Source organism: Lutra lutra, chromosome 8, assembly GCF_902655055.1.
Source record: "Lutra lutra chromosome 8, mLutLut1.2, whole genome shotgun sequence".
Lineage (NCBI taxonomy): Eukaryota > Metazoa > Chordata > Mammalia > Carnivora > Mustelidae > Lutra > Lutra lutra.
In genome coordinates, this window is record NC_062285.1 from 72,655,509 (window position 1) to 72,675,485 (window position 19,977).

Here is a 19,977-nt window from a genome sequence, read left to right on the forward strand (position 1 = left end):
GTAGGAACTTTTCATTGCTGAATTTCTATTTGTATACATTCATGCATTTCTATATTTTCATATACTTTAGGTTATGACTAGGAAAAAATTATAAGGGGTTTTAATTTACATGTTTTCAGTTATTTCCCTATACCAAACTTTTCATATACATGCTAATATCCCCACACATGTGCTGTATATATTTTCACATATCTGTAGGGAGTGAAGAGAGCTGTGCGTGTATGAGATACCACCATATCCTTGTTGGTATGGTGGGTAGTCACTGCTGTCGATCTGAAAGAGGAAACTACGGTGATCCTAGTATGATTTTTCTGTAGGAAAAAATCAAGCTAAAGCTTGCAAGTTAGGTAGAATTTGAGATGTGCAGATAGAACAAAAGGAAGGCACTGCAGGAAGGAGGAAGAAAATGTCAAGGTGAATGTACCTGCTTGTAGGATATAAACTCATGAAGGAGAATTTAGGGGTTGGGTTATAAGACCAGGTAAGTAAAGTTTGGATCAACTTAAGAAGAACGTTGAGTGTTAGGCAAAATACTATGAACTTTATTTTTAAGTTAGCATTTTTCAAACTGCACATCTTAAAATCAGATTTGTGGGGTAATTATTTTAAAGCAAGGAATGGAGAAGGAAAGAATTAGAAAATACCAGAGTTGAAGGTATAGTTAGGGTACATATTTTTTGTGGAACTTAATGGTAAGGGAGTGTATCAAGTTTCAATATAAAATGTATTTCTTACTCGTGAGTAATGGTAAAAATGTTTTTAGAGCTGCAGTTCTAGGAAATGCTCTAAATATTATTAGTGTGCAAAAGAATTTCCTGAAGTGCTGCTTAAAATGAAGATTTGGGGCTTCTGTGGGTGGTTGAAGCTTTCACACTTTGAGGAGAAATTGAAGTAGTAAGAATTGATTATGATGGTGAAATGTATTGTGCGTTGGAATTTAAGTTGGAATATGTTATGATTTTTTGGTTTATTATTTTAATAAATGCTATTAACATCTAGTTATTTTAGGATTCCTTTAGGGATTATTAAAGTATATAGGAGATTATGTGTTTTTAAAATCTTTAGTGTACTTTTTTTCCATTTCAGGTGTGAGTGATGTAGACTATAGTCTCTATCCAGACAGACAACTACAGGGCCAGTGGTTGCGTTCTTACCTTGAAGCATACAAAGAATTTAAGGGCTTTGGGACTGAAGTTACTGAAAAGGAGGTGGAAGTACTCTTCATTCAGGTCAATCAGTTTGCATTGGTAAGTTTAAATATAAACAATGAGATTTTTTTTTTTTGTAAGATTCTTAATATACTTTTAAAAAGCTTTTAAATTTTCTTCTAAAAGTTTCCCTTTTTGAGTTCTGAGCATTTTTGTTCAAATAAGGACAAAACACTGTTGTTTATAGTTCCTCTGTTGTAATGCTTTTGAGGACAGAGATTTTGTTTCATTCACTGATGTATCCCTAACCTCTAGAATAATAGTGCCTACCGACATGGTAAGTGCCCAGTAATTATTTAATGAATGGATTCTAGTTAGAGTTAAAGTTAATTGTGAGACAGTTCTTTATATTATATCTATTCTCTTTCTTTATGTTACAAAAAACATATAATCAAAAACAGATTTATGGGAAATGAGATTTTCCACAGTATGTTTAATCATCACATCTTAAGATGTTAAAAGTAGATTGAAAGAGCCAGTAGACTTATGTTTTCATAACGTAACCAGTATTTTGTCTTCATCTTCTTTTGATAAGCAGTTATTTCTAGACCTACTTCTCTGTACTCTCAAGCACATTTATTTTTTAAATAATAGTTCATTTAAATTACCTTTTGAGATTGATGTGATAAATTAGAATGAGCTTTCAGCTAAGGTGTTACACAAGTGAATACTAGGTTGAAGTTATTTTAACTACTTATTTTTAGTTTTAATATAATTTGGTACAGTTGACATGGGGAATATTTGCTGTATTGTCTTTACAAATAGACCCTGTTGATGGCTCCTGGGTTACTGTTTGCATTGTCTTAAGAGCGACATTTTCCCAGAGCCATTCAGAATACATCTCAGGTAAGAGGGTGTGCTGAAACTTGACTCCTGTTCTGGTATCTACTTTCAGTAGAAGTGTTGACTAAATTAATGGCATGCTCTCCAGCTGGTACTAGGATGCCTGCTGCTTCTATATATTCTATTTAAGGATGATATTAAAGTAGGGAATGTAGGGTTTTCATTCTCACAAGGTCATTTAATGAACTTGAGAATCACTGTAATACTTCTGTTTAGCCAATTTCTATATTAACACGAGGAATATTATTGTTGCTATAATTTATATTTTTTATGTACCCATTAACATAAATTGTTCCTAATGCATTAGTTTATTAATTTCCACAAAAAGTCCACATAGCTTATAAATTGTTAGTCAAACAGAACCACTGCTGACTATTAAGAGAGCTAACTGGGGTTCCCATATAAACTTTTGATGATAAAAATTTAGTAGCTTTGGGGGCGCCTGGGTGGCCCAGTGGGTTAAAGCCTCTGCTTTTGGCTCAGGTCATGATCTAGGGTCCTGGGATGGAGCCCTGCATCGGGCTCTCTGCTCCGCGGAGAGCCTGCTTCCTCCTCTCGCTCCCTGCCTGCCTCTCTTGCCTACTTGTAATCTCTGTCTGTCAAATAAATAAAATCTTTAAAAAAAAAATTTAGCAGCTTTGGGTACTGTAGTTGTTATATATACATGGTATTGAAAAATAATTACTTCTGGTTTGATTATCAAGTTTTTTATACATATCCATTAATCAGATATCTACTAATATTACTTTGGGTCATATAGATTGGAGGCTTAAAAGAAGAAGAAAACAGTGCATCTCTTCAATGTATTAATTATTTGGAAGGGCAAATAATTTGTACAAAATACTTCTTTTCAGGTAACATTTAACACCCATCGCTATTTTAAATATCTTAGCAGATTAGAATTCGAAGGAAATTTATTTAACTTGATTAAAAAAAAAAACACTATTTAACCTGATTTTTAAAAAAAGAATATATGAGGGTGCCTGGGTGGCTCCGTGGGTTAAGCCTCTGCCTTCGGCTCAGTTCATGAACTCAGGGTCCTGGAATCGAGGCCCGCATCAGTCTCTCTGCTCAGCAGGGAGCCTGCTTCCCCTCTCTGTCTCTGCCTGCCTCTCTGCCTACTTGTGGCCCCTCTATCTGTGAAATAAATAAATAAAATCTTAAAAAAAAAATATATATATATATGAAATGTACAGCAAACATATTTCACAAAACGTCACGTGTTCAGTAGAAGATCTTACAGAAAAAGAATTAGAGGGTGGTTAATGAGATATAAAACTTCAGTACTTTTTAAATAATACTTCTCATTTAGCATGTCAATTTACACAATCTTTAGTTTTATATAATCATTATATAGTAAGTTTATTATAGTCTGAGATTCTCATACCATTTTCCAGTTTTTCCTCATTAAGAAACCATTGAGAACCAGTTCTGAAGCCAACTTTGGTTTGAGTTCCTCTTCTAGTTTAAATTGTGCTGCAGTCCTCTCTCTTTTGAGGTGGGTTACTTTCTTGAGGCAGGGGCTCTTTTCCATCTTCAGAATAGAAACAATATAGCAGAATTTTAGATGAATGCTCACATTTGGCTTCATCAACCCCTCTTACTGAGATTACTAATTCTCCTGAGATTTGATGTATCTGCCTTTCTTTTTCAAGATTGTTTTTGTAGGTTTTTTGTTTTTTGTTCTTTTGTTTGTTTGTTTTTTTAAAGATTTTATTTATTTATTTGACAGGCAGAGATCACATGTAGGCAGAGAGGCAGGCAGAGAGAGAGGAGGAAGCAGGCTCCCTGCTGAGCAGAGAGCCCAATGCGGGGCTCGATCCCAGGACCCTGGGATCATGACCCCAGCCGAAGGCAGAGGCTTAACCCACTGAGCCACCCAGGCGCCCCTGTTTTTTTGTTTTTTAAGCTAGCCAGTTTACGTAATTCTCTTACCAACTCTTAATTTCATCCCATAATCATTTAGTAAATGTCTGTCACATTCTCAGGTGTTTGAATGAGTAAATAATTGGGAAGGTAGGGGGAAATAAAAGCAAACCCTCAGTCTTTTTTCTTTTTCATCTTTCATGCATTCCTCCTCATACCACTGCTGTCTTGTCTTCTCCCATCATTATTTAAAAAAAAAAAAAAAAAGTTCATGTCAGGGTTACCAGTAATGACATAATTACTAAGTCCAGTTTAAACTTTGTCTTTTTTTTTTTTAAACTTAATCTTACTTGCTCTGCCCATATCATTTAACAGTATTTACCTTTGATGTTTAGTTTTCTCTTTCATTACTTTTTGTGATAACTATTCTTCCTTGGTTCATCTCATTTGTGTTTTCTGCTCAGTTTCCTTTCCTGACTCTTCCTTTTCTTCCTCTTCTCCCGATCCTCTTATAATACTGGTGTTCTCTGGTGTCCTGAATTTGGGCTCCTCTCCCCTCTCCTTTCACTTCATGTACTTTCATTGGGTATTCTAATTATTACATGGCCTTTTTTTTTTTTTTTTTTTTTTAGATTTTTAAAATTCATTAGAGCTGGCACGAGTGAGGGCAGGAGCAGGGGTAGGGTCATTGGGAGAGAGAGAAGCATATTCCCCCCCTGAGCAGGGAGCCTAACTTGGGGTTGATCCCAGGACCCTGGGATCAGGACCTGAGTCAAGGGTAGATGCTTAACCAGCTGAGCCACTCAGGCACCCCTAATTCCATGACTTTTTTGTCCTTTCTGTTAATGAGCCCAAGTTGAATTTCTTTCCTATGTCAATCTCCCGGTCAGTATCTATCTGTCTCTGTCTGGTGTTCCTTTAGTAATTGAGTGGAGTATGTCCAGACTTGAATTTTATTTCATGCACCGTGTCCTCTGTCCCATTATTTATTCTTTATTCCATCTTGATGTAATTAAAATACCATCTGAATTCTGTTTTCTGAAACCAGGGAAGAAGGAATTTTCTTTTATGTCTTTTGTTCCTCTTCATTCTCATATTTTTTTCTATTTCCAAGTGTTGTTACTCCCAGTTCCTAAAATTCTCTCAATTCTAATCCTTTCTCCTTAGTTGTATAACCTTTGATTAAGCTCTTAATCTCTCACCTGTGTTAGCCTTTGCTAGTCTCTTTGCCTCCAGGTTTTTTTCGGTCTGTATTTCATCCTGTACACTTAAAAAGTTATCTTCTTAATAACTAGATCTAATTCATGAATCTAATTGTATCACTTTCAATCTTTATGGTCCCCTGTGACCTTCAGAGTGAAATCCAAATGATAACGTTCTTCAAATTCTTATTTCCCATTTTCTACCTCCCATTTCTGCTCTAGCAGAGTCATGTTGTTTTCTGTACACTCCATGTTTGAAGCCTATATCCTTTTTTATAGTTATTTCTTCCTACCTAGAATGCCCTTTCCCTGCATACTTTAGCAAGTTCCTCTTGGTCCATTTGGACATGTCTTAAATACTGTTCCTCTTTTGGGCCTCTTCCTTCCTTGATGACTTGTCACGAAGACAGCATATACATATATTATAAAACTGATTTGATAAGTGGGGAAAAGAGGGTTTTTTTTTTTAAGGTTTTATTTATTTTTAGAGAAAGAGAGAGTACGTATGTGTGTTCACATGCATGTACACACACACATGCACACAGAGGCAGGGAAAGGTGTAGAGAGGGAGAGGGAGAGAATCCCAGGTAGACTCCACCCCTAGTGAGCATGGAACCCAGTGCAGGGCGCCATCCCATGACCCCGAGATCATGACCTGAGCCAAATGGGATGCTCAACCGACTGAGCCACGCAGGTGCCCTTGAAAATGGCTGACCAAATGTTTGTTTATTGCCGAAGACTTCATGTTTCACTGATTGTTTACTGTAACTAATATAAGATGGCAAACAAGGTATTTGCACTATAAAATCAACTGGGGTATACATACAGGTTTTTAAAGCTATTCAGAGTCTTTAGACACATTGTTTTTAGACTTTGGAAATTTTAGAATTTGGATAATTTCTAAGTTTTTAGGGATTTTTTTTTTAAAGATTTTATTTATTTATTTGACAGAGAGATCACAAGCAGGCAGAGAGGCAGGCAGAGAGAGGAGGAAGCAGGCTCCCTGCTGAGCAGAGAGCCCAATGCGGGGCTCCATCCCAGGACTCTGAGATCATGACCTGAGCCGAAGGCAGTGGCTTAACCCACTGAGCCACCCAGGCGCCCCAGTTTTTAGGGATTTTTAAGAAAGGATACATTTTAGTTATTTTTTCATCATAAAAATCCTTGAATTTTTCTTTGCTGCATAGATGAGTAGCCTAGAAATGAAAATGCCCTTTGATAGTCTTAAATATCTGTAATTTCCAAATCTGAAGGAAGTAGGTAAATCACACAACATTATTACATTATTTTATTTGGACTTAAATATTCTCTTTGGGGAGTACAAATAATTAACGGACTGTTTCCTGCATTTCTTTTTCATCCATTTAAGACGGTCATGTTACACATAAATTTTTCATTTTTCACCCTATAAAAGGTGTTATCTGCCAAAATGAGATTTTTGTGAAGTTTTTATACATAATCCTCCTCTAGTGTAGAATCACTTACTTATATGAATGAATGTTGCTTGAGATGGTGGGAAGAGCTGGTTTGATACCATTTTTAGGTGTTGAATTTCCCACTTTCAGTCTTTTCTACTTACAGAACTAGCCCAATAGGAAGAGATTACAGTAGCATTCACAGAAGATTTTTGTATCACTTAAAGTATGTCTAGGTGATTTAGACTAGTGGATCTCAAACTTTTTGGTTTCAGGATTCCCCCTTTAGACGTCCAGATTTTTTTGAAGACCTCTATGAGCTTTTGTTTAGGTTAGTTATCAAAATTTATCATATTGAAAGTTAAAACGAATTGAAAATATTTATTAAATAAATATTTTTAAAAATAATAAACTTAGAAGCATGCCTGAGTGGCACAGCCTGTTAAGCATTTGACTTTTGGTTTTGGCTCAGGTTCTGATCTCCAGATTGTAGAACTGAGCCCTGCATTTGGGCTCTACGCTCAGCGTGAAGTCTACTTGAGATACTCTCTTCCTCTCCCTTTACCCCTCCTGCTTCTTTCCCCCCGAAAGACGTGAGTTAAAAAAAAAAAATGCATTTTAAGTGAAAAATAACTGTTTTCCAAAACAAAAAACAGAAGAATGGCATTATTTAGACTTTTGCAAAGCTCTGTAACGTCTGGCTTAATAAAAGCTAGATTCTTACATCTACTTTCAGATTTCATCTGTTGCAACATACTGGTTTGGTTAAAGTATATAAAGAAAGTTCTGTTTCACATATGTGTTGTTGGAAGAGATGAATATTTTGGCTTTTCAGATAATTGTGGATATTCTTTTTGATACTTCACCAAAACTCAGCAAGTAATCATTTCTTAAAGGTTAATTGTAATGTGCAGTCTGAAAACATCAGTTAACTTTTTGTATTTCAGTACATTATAAACCATTGCTTTATATGTACTTCCAATGGCTCTTTTATTTTATTTTTTATTTTTATTTTTTAAGATTTTATTTATTTACTTGAGAGAGAGAGAATATTAGAGAGAGTATGAGAGGAGAGAGGTCAGTGGGAGAAGCAGATTCCCTGCTGAGCAGGGAGCCAGATGTGGGACTTGATCCTGGGACTCAAGGATCATGACCTGAGCCGAAGACAGTTGCTTAACCAACTGAGCCACCCAGGCGCCCCTCCAATGGCTCTTTTAGCAGTGTGTGATTTTGTAATTAGTAAGCATTATTTGGAAAATATGGATTTGAGTTGTATAGATCTTACAAATGTTGATACATCTCCTTATGTGATATAAAAATATCACATCCATTGATATCACAATTAGTATCATTAGAAAAAGTTTTAAGTACTGTATTGAGAAGCCGTGAAACTCACAGAGTCAAATATAGGTTTTCCAAAGTTCTAATTTTAGGTTGAATACTTGAAGACTATGATTGGCAACAGTTACTGTCAATTAGTTGCATTGAAATGACAGATTCTCTGAGAAATATCTGCCAGATGCCCAAGTCTAATAACTAGTTCGAATATTAGTCATTCTTTCAAGTAAAAATGATGCATTAAACAGTGGAGCAAGTTCAGCTCATAACTCAGTTATAAATGTTTTTCCTTGAAAGAATCTTCCTCCTTTGGGTAGAAATATAATAAAATTAATAGTTTCAATGGCTTCATAAAAGACATTCTTTAGTGAGACTGGCCTTTTATTTACTGTGTGTCGTGATGATGTGTGTATGTGTTTGTGTGTGTGTGTATGTTTGGTGCCACTGCCTTGACATACTGTATGGTACCATTAGCTTCATCCACCATTGCTTTTAAACCATCGGTGCAGATGTTAAAATAGTCAGAAAGGCAAGTAACACATTAATAATACTAAAAAAAATAGTTTGGGCCTCAGGAATTTCCCATGGTTGAGAACCACTGTTCTGTACTTTAAAAAGAAGGAAGGTTCATTTTTTCTCATAATTCACTTCTCGATACCTGAGACTTCCTCAGGTAGAGAGAAGACCATTTTTGAAAATTTTTATTATTTTTATCATTTTTATTTTATATAATATTAGCATTTTATTGAATGTTTGTTACATACTGGATATAAAGACTAGGTTCCAGTGTGTGTTTTTTCCACACCACCAAGTAGTTCTCCAATTCTCAGCCATGACTGTGTGTCCTACAATTCTGTGTGTCAGATCCCACAGGTTAAGGATTCAGACTCAACAAGCCCACTATCTTCCTTTTCAGATGTCAGTCTCAAGTCTCACTTGTTCCTTATCCTTCTTACCCACTGGCTATAAAGTGGAGGTTTCCAAAACTTCCTCTGTGGGTGGAAATAATTTGCTAGAGTGGCTCACAGAACTCAGGCATTTAATTATGTTTATCAGTTTATCATAAAGGATGCAGAAGAATAGTCAGATAAAGACTTAATTAGGGCGAGGTCCAGAAGGGTTCTAAGCACAGGAACTTCTGTTCTCCTAGAGCTTAGGGTGTAACCACCCTCTAGCTTGTAGATGTGTTCTGGTTCACTGGGCCTGGAAGCTCTCTGAACCCCTTCCTTTTGGGTTATATGGAGACTTAATTACCTAGGCAAGATTGATTAAAACATTGGCCATTGAAAGACTGAACTCAGTCTCACTTCTCCCCTCCCTGAAGGTGGTGAGATGGTGGGGCTGGAAGATCATCTCTCTGATCACATGGTTGGTTCCCCTGGCAACCAGTCTTCCTCTGGAGGGGGTTTCCAAAAGTCACCTCATTAACATAAACAGATGTAGTTGAAAGGGGCTTGTTATGAATAACAAGATACTTCCTTTCACTTTTATTGCTCTGGAACTGTTCTAGAAACTTAAGATACAAGATCAAATATTATAACAAAAATATGTTCCCATCGCTCTTAATAATGAAATTCTAAGGATTTGGGGAACTATGAGCCAGAAACAGTAGTTGAAGACCAATACATAATTCTTATTATTATAAAGCATAGTATCATTTCTTCATTTTATAGATGGGGAAACAGAGGTATAGGTGGGTTAATTAAATTGCTCAAAGCCATTCAGCTAGTAATTTTTGCAGTTTGACTCCAGAGCTCAGCTTTTTTTTTTTTTCTTCTTAAGTTAACCATTAGGCTTCATGTGCGTGTACTTTCTTTCTTTCTTTTTTTTTTTTTTTTTTACTTTCTGTTTACTCTTTACTGCATCGTTTATTCTTTTCTATATCTGTATTTGATGGGAAGTTATATATCCTGATAGTGGTTTTTTGGGGAAGTTAAACACAAAGCGCATTATTTTTAAATAGATATTTTTACAACATACTTTAAAGAGCTCTTTAGAGGGTAAAAATTTATATCTACCCATCTATCTATAATTTCCATTAATCATTCAACAATCCTGTGTGGAATACAGAATGGCTAATAATTAGTTTCTCATATTTTTAAAGTGATGATTTGGTCCTTAAAAATGTGTGACTTATTGAAAGTTGAAAAAGGAGTTAGTGGCAGGACCTGGACTTGAACCCCCACAGTTCTCAATTCAAATTAAGAATCCTTTCTCATACACCTTGTTGTTTCGTCTGTCAAATTGGGTTGTTTGGTTGTTTTAATAATAAGATCACAGCTGTGGAGCAATTTTCTTCTTAGATGCCTTTGTTGTTACTTTGTTATTTAGCTGAAATAAAACCCTTGTCTTTAAGACTTTTTTTCCTAGTTGGAATATTTCTAGTTGGAGTAGGCTGCTTTGAGGGAAGTGAAGTTTTATTAGTTATTATCAGAATCTTAAAATATTTTCATGTTTAACTGGAAATAGATTGTACAGCACATACATAAGTAGTTATTTTACAGCTCCTACCATTCATCTGTTTTTCTCTTAAAGTATTAAGACGCATTTTTCTCTGACATAAGTAAAATCATGTTACTTTATATCATGGTTGGTTATGCAGAATTGTTGGGCTAATAAAAATTGTTTTCAGATGTTTGTCATGTCTAGAACATTTTTCATATTTAAATATGAAATTAAATATTTAAATAATTTTTGTTTTTGAGATTTGGATTTCTCTTTTTGTTTTTATTTTTATGTCAAAAAACAAAGTCTTTTGGTAATTATGTATTTTATATGAAAGCCTGTTAGCAATTATAATCAATATCTATTAGGGCTTATGCTGAACTCTGTCTTCACAAAATAGTTACAGGAATTGGGCTCTGTGTTGGTTTTTGTTTTTGTTTTTTTTTTTAAAGATTTTATTTATTTATTTGACAGACAGAGATCACAAGTAGGCAGAGAGAGGAGGAAGCAGGCTCCCTGGACCCAGGACCCAGGGATCACGCCCAAGCTGAAGACAGAGGCTTTAACCCACTGAGCCACCCAGGCGCCCCTGGGCTCTGTGTTTTAAGCAGTTATAATACAGTCTAACCTCTTTTGGTGTGGACAGAAGTGATCTGTAGCCATCTAGGTTACTGTACACTTCAGTATTACCTGTATTTTAAGTATTTTATGTAAAAAAAGCATCAAGACAGTATCCTGCATTGAGTTGATTAAAAAAGGGAAACATTATTAGATAATTGTTTTATAGAGAAGTGTATTATAATTCTTGATTTTCCTTTTCTCCTTTTTAGGCTTCTCATTTCTTTTGGGGATTGTGGGCTTTGATTCAAGCCAAATACTCCACTATTGATTTTGATTTCCTTGGGTAAGTTTAACTGTGCTGTATGTATTACATTTGTCTCTACTTTTTTTTTTTTATGTACACAAAGGACTCATAGAGTACACTGTAGTTATTATTCTCAATCAACTGTTATAAGGGTTGCATACATTTAAATAATTGGTCTGCTAGGAAATCTGGTATAATCTGTTAAATACTGTATTAGAAAAGTGTCCAGTAGATGGTGCAATAAACTAAAAATACATCCTTTGAAAAATCCTAAAACTTTAAAAAAAAAAAATCAGCTTAGAAGGGTGAGTGGAAAATGAAGGAAGGATTAAATTTTTCATTAATTTTGTTGTTATTCTTTTCTCACTAGGTATGCAATTGTTCGTTTTAACCAGTACTTTAAAATGAAGCCTGAAGTTACTGCATTAAAAGTGCCTGAGTAAAGAAGAAATTTGATTATTCTCAAGTGGCTGAACAATGCTTGTGTATCTTTTCTTAAGAAATTTTGAAAAGCCAATGTTTGTTAAAATTCTGTTGTTTAATTTGGTTATCTTGCTTTACAAATTATGCCTCTAAACAACCAATCTATTTTTTAAATAGACTGAATGATGTCAAGAAGTATACCTACTGCTATCAGTATGTGGTGGATTAGAAGTTTGTTAAATCTGCAAAACGTATAAATATGTCCGTTTAATCCTTTCTTTGATAATTTAATCTATGTTATATGTGAATTATTTATTATAAATTTAACATAATTCTGTTACTGCTTTCATCTCTTTCATCTGTTGGTTGAGTGTAAGCAATGAAAATGTTCCAGAGAAAAATTTTTTTAAAGTTTTAATTTAGGAATTTTAATTTTAGCAAACAATCTAGGTGTTCATTGTAACCTTTTTATCTTGATACACTATAAGAAATATGAATCATTCACTCTTAAAATGCCAGATACTGTTATAGATAACTTAGGGTGGTCATAGAAAAATATCTGTGTATGAGGGTGAATTACATTTACTGTCTACTTTTAGTGGTACATCTTTTTGAATCGAATATTGGAAAGTGTTTTTCTTGGGGGGGAATATATCTTAAAATTAAATTATCCTTTCATACATAGTCTGACAGTATAAATATTAATATTTACCTATAATCCTGGAATAGATATGATTTTATGTTACCAAAATCTGCATTAAATAATGTTTTCACATACTAAATACAGTCATTTAAGTTGCTAGTTTGTTCTTAAAATTTGATAATACCACATTTTTTTTTTTTACCAAAAATTTTACTTACTGAAATATTCTTTGTTTCTGTCTGTTTAGCTAGTTAGAACAAATGCTAATTTCTGAAACAAAGATAGAATGGTTATCATATTTGGGAACAAGAAAATAGCATTTAGATAGATTCTTTTTTACCTTTCCAGATTCATTCCTTAACACTTTGTTTCATGTTTCAGTTTGGCTCCATGTCTTTAGAATGATAGCAAATGATTACGTGATATATGTAGCTTCAGAGAAATAAATTAAAAGCAGTTAAAAGAAATAACATTTAGGACATTGATCTAATACACTTAAAATCTAACAAAATGTGAATTAAACAGAAATATTCATGGTAGGAGGGCTTCTGTTTTAGTTTCTCTTGGTTTTGTTTGTATTTTTTTCTTTGGGAGTAGGAGGGTGGCAATTACTATATGGAAGGAAGTTAGATCTTTGCAATCAGTAGTCTTCAAGTTTTGAAGACTGATGGTTTGTGGAGTTGAGCAGTCATGGTTAACTTAGAAAATTAGTCTGACAGGCTTTGCACTTTGGTCACATAAGTGCCCATGTACAAAGTTGACTTAATGAATCTGCATATTCAGAATATGCAACTACAAATATATCCTCTGAGAAATCTTCTGGGGAGTTTGATGTATTATTCCAAATGACTTATATACTCAGATAAGTGCTTTAAAATACTTGGATTATCTCAAGATGTTTAAAGCTAATAAAGTAAGTAGAAACACTTGAAGGCCATTTTAAATGGTAAATTCTAGTTACATAAATAGAATCTTAAAATCTGCTTGTTTCTATAACAGTGTTAGACTAAAATTTGTTTTCTACCTCCCCAATGTTAAAATGTTCACTTCTGTTTTTATAAACCATATTACTATAGGATCAGTAGAATTTTACCTAATTGACTAAATGAATGGAACCAATTAATTAATAGCTTTTTACATAATGTTAGAGTGAGCTTGAAGAATTGTTTTTGGTGGAATTTTCATCTGTGATTGGAACATTTTCTTAGGACAATGAATAATATATTAAAAAACCCCTGATTTTTTTTTTTTTCTTCTTTCTTTCTGACTTCTTAAAGTGCAACAATATATATCTTGGAGAACTGTGGGAGGAGAGAAGATCAGTTTTCTACCTTATTCCATATTCTTCCAACTATCTTGAGTAGAGATTCACTGAGCCTTTGCTGGTAGACTGTGCGTAGCTGCTAGCTGTGATACTCTTGTTTTTCAGAGAGGTTCATATAGAACTGAATGTAAAGGGGGAATAGAGGCTATCACTTTAGCCCTGGGAGTATGCAGTGGAAGTTGGAAACAAAATGAGACATATAAGATATTTTCCCCACTCTTAGCTAGATATTGGGTGTCATGATGCTACCACATCCTGTACAGGTCTTTGGTATCAAGCTGCAGACTAATAAGTGGGTTCAAAATTGCTTTTCTTTTTATCCACCATTTAAAGGATTCTAAAGGAAAAACATCCCTCTAAAATTTGTCCTTTGGCTTGCTGAGATGTCTGTTGCCTTTTTATGTTACGCTAAGGAACTTGAATGCCTTACCTAATAACTCAGCTGGTAGTAAGTTCATTTTGTAAATATGAAAATGGTTGTTAGAGAAGAGGCATTCATGTGTACTCATTGTTGTCAGTCAATAGACCATAGTGGCCTGGATGCTTTAACAAGCAAAATACCACATTTTTTCCTTTTGTTCCTTACATACTTATATGATCTTACCTGACCAGTAATATTTTTTTTTCCCCTCTTGACCCCATGCTACCACCTGATTTTCTGGAAATCAGAGAGATGTGGTAGTGAATCATACTGTTCACATGGTCATTTGAGATCAACATGAGCACAAAACTCAGCTAGGTCTGCCTGGAATGTATATAAAACAGTGTAAATAAAGATTGTAAACTAGTGTGAATTGTATCTTGCATATGAGATTGTGTATTGTTTTGTGTTCTCTTTTGTAGATTTTTTTTTTTCCTTTTTTTGGTAAGGAAATGATTCAGCTCTTTGGTTTTAGACTGGAAATAGCCAAAAGTTCTGGCTGCATAGTGGGATAACAAGGGGAACTGGAAAAATAGGGTTTATCAGTTTTTGTTAATGTCGGTACTTATTTATTTAGCCTCTCAGTGCCTAATATGACTTTTCTTCATTCTTTAGTTGGCCATTAGTTTTTGTGAGATTAGATTCCTATGAGCAGTAAATTGATAAACTAACTGCTAGAGCTACTTTTTTGAGTCATGATTCTAAGCTAAAGCAAATTAAGAATATAATGTGATGATTGCAGACTGAAGTATTATCCTTTCCTATTTTCAAGGTTGTTTACCTTTTTCTACAAAAAAAAAAAAACCTTGAAATTTTGCACAACTCTGTGTGAATCAAAATCCCATATATATGAGATATGATACTAGCTCTTGGTTCAACTTAAGATTATCTCATTTGGCTTCTCTAAATATAAAGTTGTTCATTAGGGGATTGTAAAAGACAAAAAGATGTAAGTCATGACTAATCTTTTAACGACTGCTATTTTCATCTTTGCTGAACTACAAATATTTGTTTTAGCTTATAAATATGTTACTAAGCTTCCAGATTTAAAGGAAAAAAGTTTCCCCAAGCACTCTCAATTAAAAAATTAAAAACCTTCACTTTAAAAATTATATAGATTTTTTATTTTTTATATTATATGAAGATTTCTGTATCATTACATTTCTGTATCATTACACATAATAAGACTGAATACTATCAGTTTGATTTTCTGCTTTAAATTGCTTTTAATAAGCATTTTAGTTGGATTCCAAAGTGATATAGACTTAAGATTCTGATATTAATCACTCATTCTGTTGATAGACAAAGGTACCAATGCTTTATGCTAGGAAGAGAATTTTGTTATTGGCAGCAACTTACACTACTTTCCTCAAAAGGCAAACAGAAGTAATTATTATGCAAGAAGGAAATGAATTATAAGTATGTGGTAAAGCAGCTTTCTCTTCATTTCAGAATTGATTTGCTCTGATTTTTCTTCCTTAGATTACTAGATTTTAGAATGTCCTTTGACTGGAAACTTAGCTACATATTAAGGCAATCTGTTTTGCTTTTATTTTCTTTAAAAAAAAAAAGACGTTAGTTATATCGAACCACCTTTTTTTTCCAGTTACATATCACTTGTGTGATTATAGTGTTATGTTTTGGGTTTGATGTCTTTGGACAGAAAAGTATATCAGTTATTTTAAATGATTTTTTCCCTCATCTTTGAAGCTTAGTCTGTAACTGTGTTGATATAAAAGAAAATGCTTGGGTTTGCATTACTTGAATACTTGAAAACTGAAATCAGTAAGGTATCTTACATAATGAATTAGATTTTTCTGAACACAGTTTTTATACAAACAACTTTCATTTCTGGATCATAATTTGAAATAGAAGGTTTCAACTCTTTGAATGAGCAAAAATGACAGGCTTATAGAAAAATATCCTTTTGTGTTTCAGGCACCCCAAATTCAACTTTTTTGTAGGTTTCTGTCCTAAAATCTGCTTTCTCTTTTCTCCTGTACTTAATGCACTTGCTATTCTATAGATGTTATCAAACAGGTTAAAGTAAAATCTGTGTTCATTATGAACCTTTCAGCTTTTCTAGTTATGAAAAATTACTCTGTAAAATACTCTTAATCCCTAAATATAGGCATATTTTTGTTTACATCTTACCCATTAATGGTATAATACCATTAATCATTTTACAAAACATACAATGTTTAAAAAAATTGAAAACATTACATGTTGTATTGCAACTAGTTAGTGAAGGGTAAGAAGAAGCTGGCTGATTTGAATTAATTAAATTTAAAAATTCTTTAATAAAGGAATTTTCAGAGATAGGTTGAGACCTGGTAGTATCCATGTAAACTAGCTTTTGTGACCTGGAGAAAACCCCCCCAAAACAGTGGAGGAGCCAAGAGGATTTACTTGGCATGGTTGTGGTGTGCTGCTACTTCAGTTTAGGAAGTGACACACTGAAATTTTTATTATCCAGTAATCTGAAGAAGTTTCCTGTTGTTTATATGTATTAAAACTAACTATAAATTGGTAGAATCCGCTAAGAGGAAACTTTAACTGTACTGTATTGAGGAATCTTTTTACAGCTAGGTGAAGTTTCCATGATATGAAGTATTTGACTTTTAAAATAATACTGTTATCTTAAGAAATAAGACATGGTGTTATTCCATGTTCTCAAGTGATAATTTCCTTAATTGAGTTTCAGAAGAAAAAAAAAAACAACCAAAATAAATAATTGTCACTGCGTTAGCTGTGTGTTGAATTGAAAAATTGTGGCATAAAGCTTAAATTTGTGTTTATCAAATGTGAACCATAGTAGTATAATGCTGCTTTGTATATACTGTAAGTGCTACAAATAGTCTCAGCACTGAAAATGTATTGATACCTCTCAAATGAATGCAAATTTTGATGTAGGTGTTTTGATATGCCTCAGAAAGTATCTGAGTGTCTGAGAACTTGTTAATCTGTTTGGTAATGGAGATACTTCCTGTTTTTCGTTGCATATTTTCATGTTTAAAATTTAATTTTTACATTTTTACTACTGTTAATTTAAGTGTAAAATTTGTTCTGTGGATAAAAATGGGGTTGCCAGTGAAGAAAATTTAAAACAGCCTCATTCATGTAACTGCTTAAGTAAAAATACATTTTTGCTGTATGTTCAGAAACTTTTATTGAAGTCGTTTGTATTTCTGTTTGAATATGAGTGATGTTTAGGCTTTATTTCTGTTTAATAAGGCCTTTCACCATTGATTAAATGAAGGAATGTATCTTTTTGAAGAGATTTATATTCTGTAAATAAAAATTGGTTGTAACAATAAAGTTGGGTTCTAACTGCAGTGTACCATAAATCTTGTTATTGCAACTTACTTTGTTGGTGGTTTTTCTTTTTTGGGAGGGGCAGAAAACAAGGCTTTTCATAGTGTATAACTATGTATTTGAAGTGATCATTTAAATTTCTCTAATTCTCTGGTTTTATATAGTGTTAAAAAGTTTTGAAAAAAGTTTGCTTTCAGAAACTTAGTTGAGAGTGTGGAATGTTATGTAACTTAGTAAACAAATTCTATTTACTTTTTTTTTTAAATAGTTTTAAATTTATTTCACAGAGAGCAGAGGTAGGTGGAGCAGTAGCAAGAGGGAGAGGGAGAAGCAGGTTCCCCACTAGGAAGGAGCCCAATGCAGGACTTGATCCCAGGACCCTGGGATGACAAACAAAGCTGAAGGCAGCCACTTAACTGACTGAGCCACCCAGGCGTCCCAACAAATTCTATTTACTTAGTTTAAAAATTCATTATTCTTCCAACCACTATGCTTTGTATCTTCACTGTGAATTAGGGCCAAAAACAGATAAATAAAGACACTCTTTGGGACTTAGCATCTTAGTCTATGCAGGGAGTATCCACCCAGTGTTTATTAAACTTTAATTATCAGGTAATGTGAAAGATATGATCCCTACTGTCAGATATCATGAAAATCAGTTCTCCATAACAAAAATAGCCTTGTGTGTGTGATAAAATGTTTTCCACTTTGGGTTTATCTCGTGTTTTCTAGATAAATTTCTATTAGAATAAGGTTATGTATTGCCAGTCAAAATACTACAAAAGTGATGTCTTTTTGAGGATATCACATCTGAGGAACTCATTGTTAATGTTGATTTTGATCAGTTGGCCGAAGTATTATCCTGTGTCTTTACCTTGTTACCTTGTTACCGTTACCTTTTTTTTTTTTTTTGCAAAACACCAAATCTATATTTACATCCACATATAATAACATAACTTTAAGCTGAAATATATCATAAATAAAACAAGTAATGTCTACTGTTTGACAAGTATCAACAATTAAATCAAACTGGAATGAAATAAATACATAAAAATCCAACAGATTGTACCTCGATTATATGAACTGTTGTTGCAAAGGGAAAAAAAATACAAAACCAGTAATATCCCAATAGTTAATACTGATAGAACAAAACAAAAACAAAAAGTTTTAGAGCATAAGGGCTGTGTTTATTTTTTCCCTTGTGGGGAAATAAGCAATCTGTGGGGAGAAACTTTAAGATTGTGTAAGTATCTTGCTTGTTGTCAAACATCCCATTTCCCTCCCGACTTAGCAACACTTGATATTTGTCTAAATCAATCTTTATTATGATGGCTACAAAATACTCATTTTTCAGTTCTGTTACATGATACACATATTTCACCATTTTTTAAAAAAGATTTTTTTTATTTGACAGATCACAAGTAGGGAGAGAGGCAGGCAGGCGGGGGACGAGAAGCTGAGCAGAGAGCCTGATGCGGGGCTCGATCCCAGGACCCTAAGATCATGACCTGAGGCGAAGGCAGAGTCTTAACCCACTGAGCCACCCAGGCACCCCCATATATCACCATTTTATTGTAAGGAATCCTCTGTATATCTATAAGTCATCTATCATTCATGTGGCAGTATTTTAAGTATAGACTCTCAGATTTATTTAGTGGATTATAATCTGTTACTATACTTATGTACGTTGATGTTAAAATGTCTGAGATTTGGCTTGGGGGAGCCCCATCAGATCTAGCGCCTTCTGATGTACCAGAACATGTTTTGAGCACTTTCTTGCTTTATAGTAAATCCAGAGCCATAGAATCAGCCATTTTTTCAAGGAATTTTTTTAATGGTCCTTAGAAACTTAAATCTGGTAACTGGGTATGCTCAGTAGTTCTGTGATATCGCATCCTAGGCCCTTTTAGCTGGCAGAGCAAGGAAACACATTTATGTGTAAATACTACATTTTATAAATTAACTACATACTGACACTTAGTTTTTAATCCAATTCCAGAGTTCTCCCTTGCCTCTCCCATTTCGTATTTGTTCTCCCTTTTCTTTATCTGATGATATATATTTTGTTAAGAATACTATAGAATTAATGTGCCCTTTTCATTCATTGTATCACATGAGGTATGAAATGTTAATAAAGTTCACTAGTCATAGTGATTTTAACCATAGTCATTTGATTAAAGTGGTGTCTGCCAAGTGTCTCCCCATTTTATTTTTTTTAGGATTTTATTTATTAGTGTCCCTGTGTGCGAGCTTGAGCATAAGGGTAGAGAGGGGAGGGGTGGGGAGGGGGCAGAGGGAGAAGGAGAGGGAGAGGGAGAAGCAGACTCCCTGCTGAGCAGGGAGTCGAACGGGGGCTCATCTCAGGCCTTCAGGATCATGACTTGAGCTGAAGGCAGATGCTTGAATCAACTGAGCCCCCGAGGCGCCCCTCCCATTTTCTACTTTTAATTAATAAGCATCTTGTGGGAGGAGATTCTCTGAAACTATGGGATTTTATGCTATTTTAGCACCCACCATCAGTTTTTGCCTGCAGCAGTTATTGTGATGTTTGCATGTTGCTCATATGCTATTTCTCTCTTCTACTTTCAGTTTTAATTCTAAAATTGGAATTTTACTGTAGGAAGAGTTATTTTCCTCCAATTTACTTATTTATTCAACTATATCAGAAT

General features: G+C 34.1%; 1 protein-coding gene across 2 annotated transcripts in view; it reads left to right on the forward strand.

The window, feature by feature from the left end:
• The window catches only part of ETNK1 (ethanolamine kinase 1), a 62,139-nt gene extending 50,472 nt beyond the window's left edge, over window positions 1-11,667 (forward strand). For both annotated transcript variants that reach the window (XM_047740468.1, XM_047740469.1), the window contains exons 6-8: window positions 1,087-1,247; window positions 11,148-11,221; window positions 11,553-11,667. In XM_047740468.1, coding sequence (XP_047596424.1) covers window positions 1,087-1,247; window positions 11,148-11,221; window positions 11,553-11,625 — 308 coding nt within the window. In that variant the 3' untranslated portion in view covers window positions 11,626-11,667. The remainder of the gene's footprint in view (window positions 1-1,086; window positions 1,248-11,147; window positions 11,222-11,552) is intronic.
• The last annotated feature ends 8,310 nt before the right edge of the window (window positions 11,668-19,977 follow it).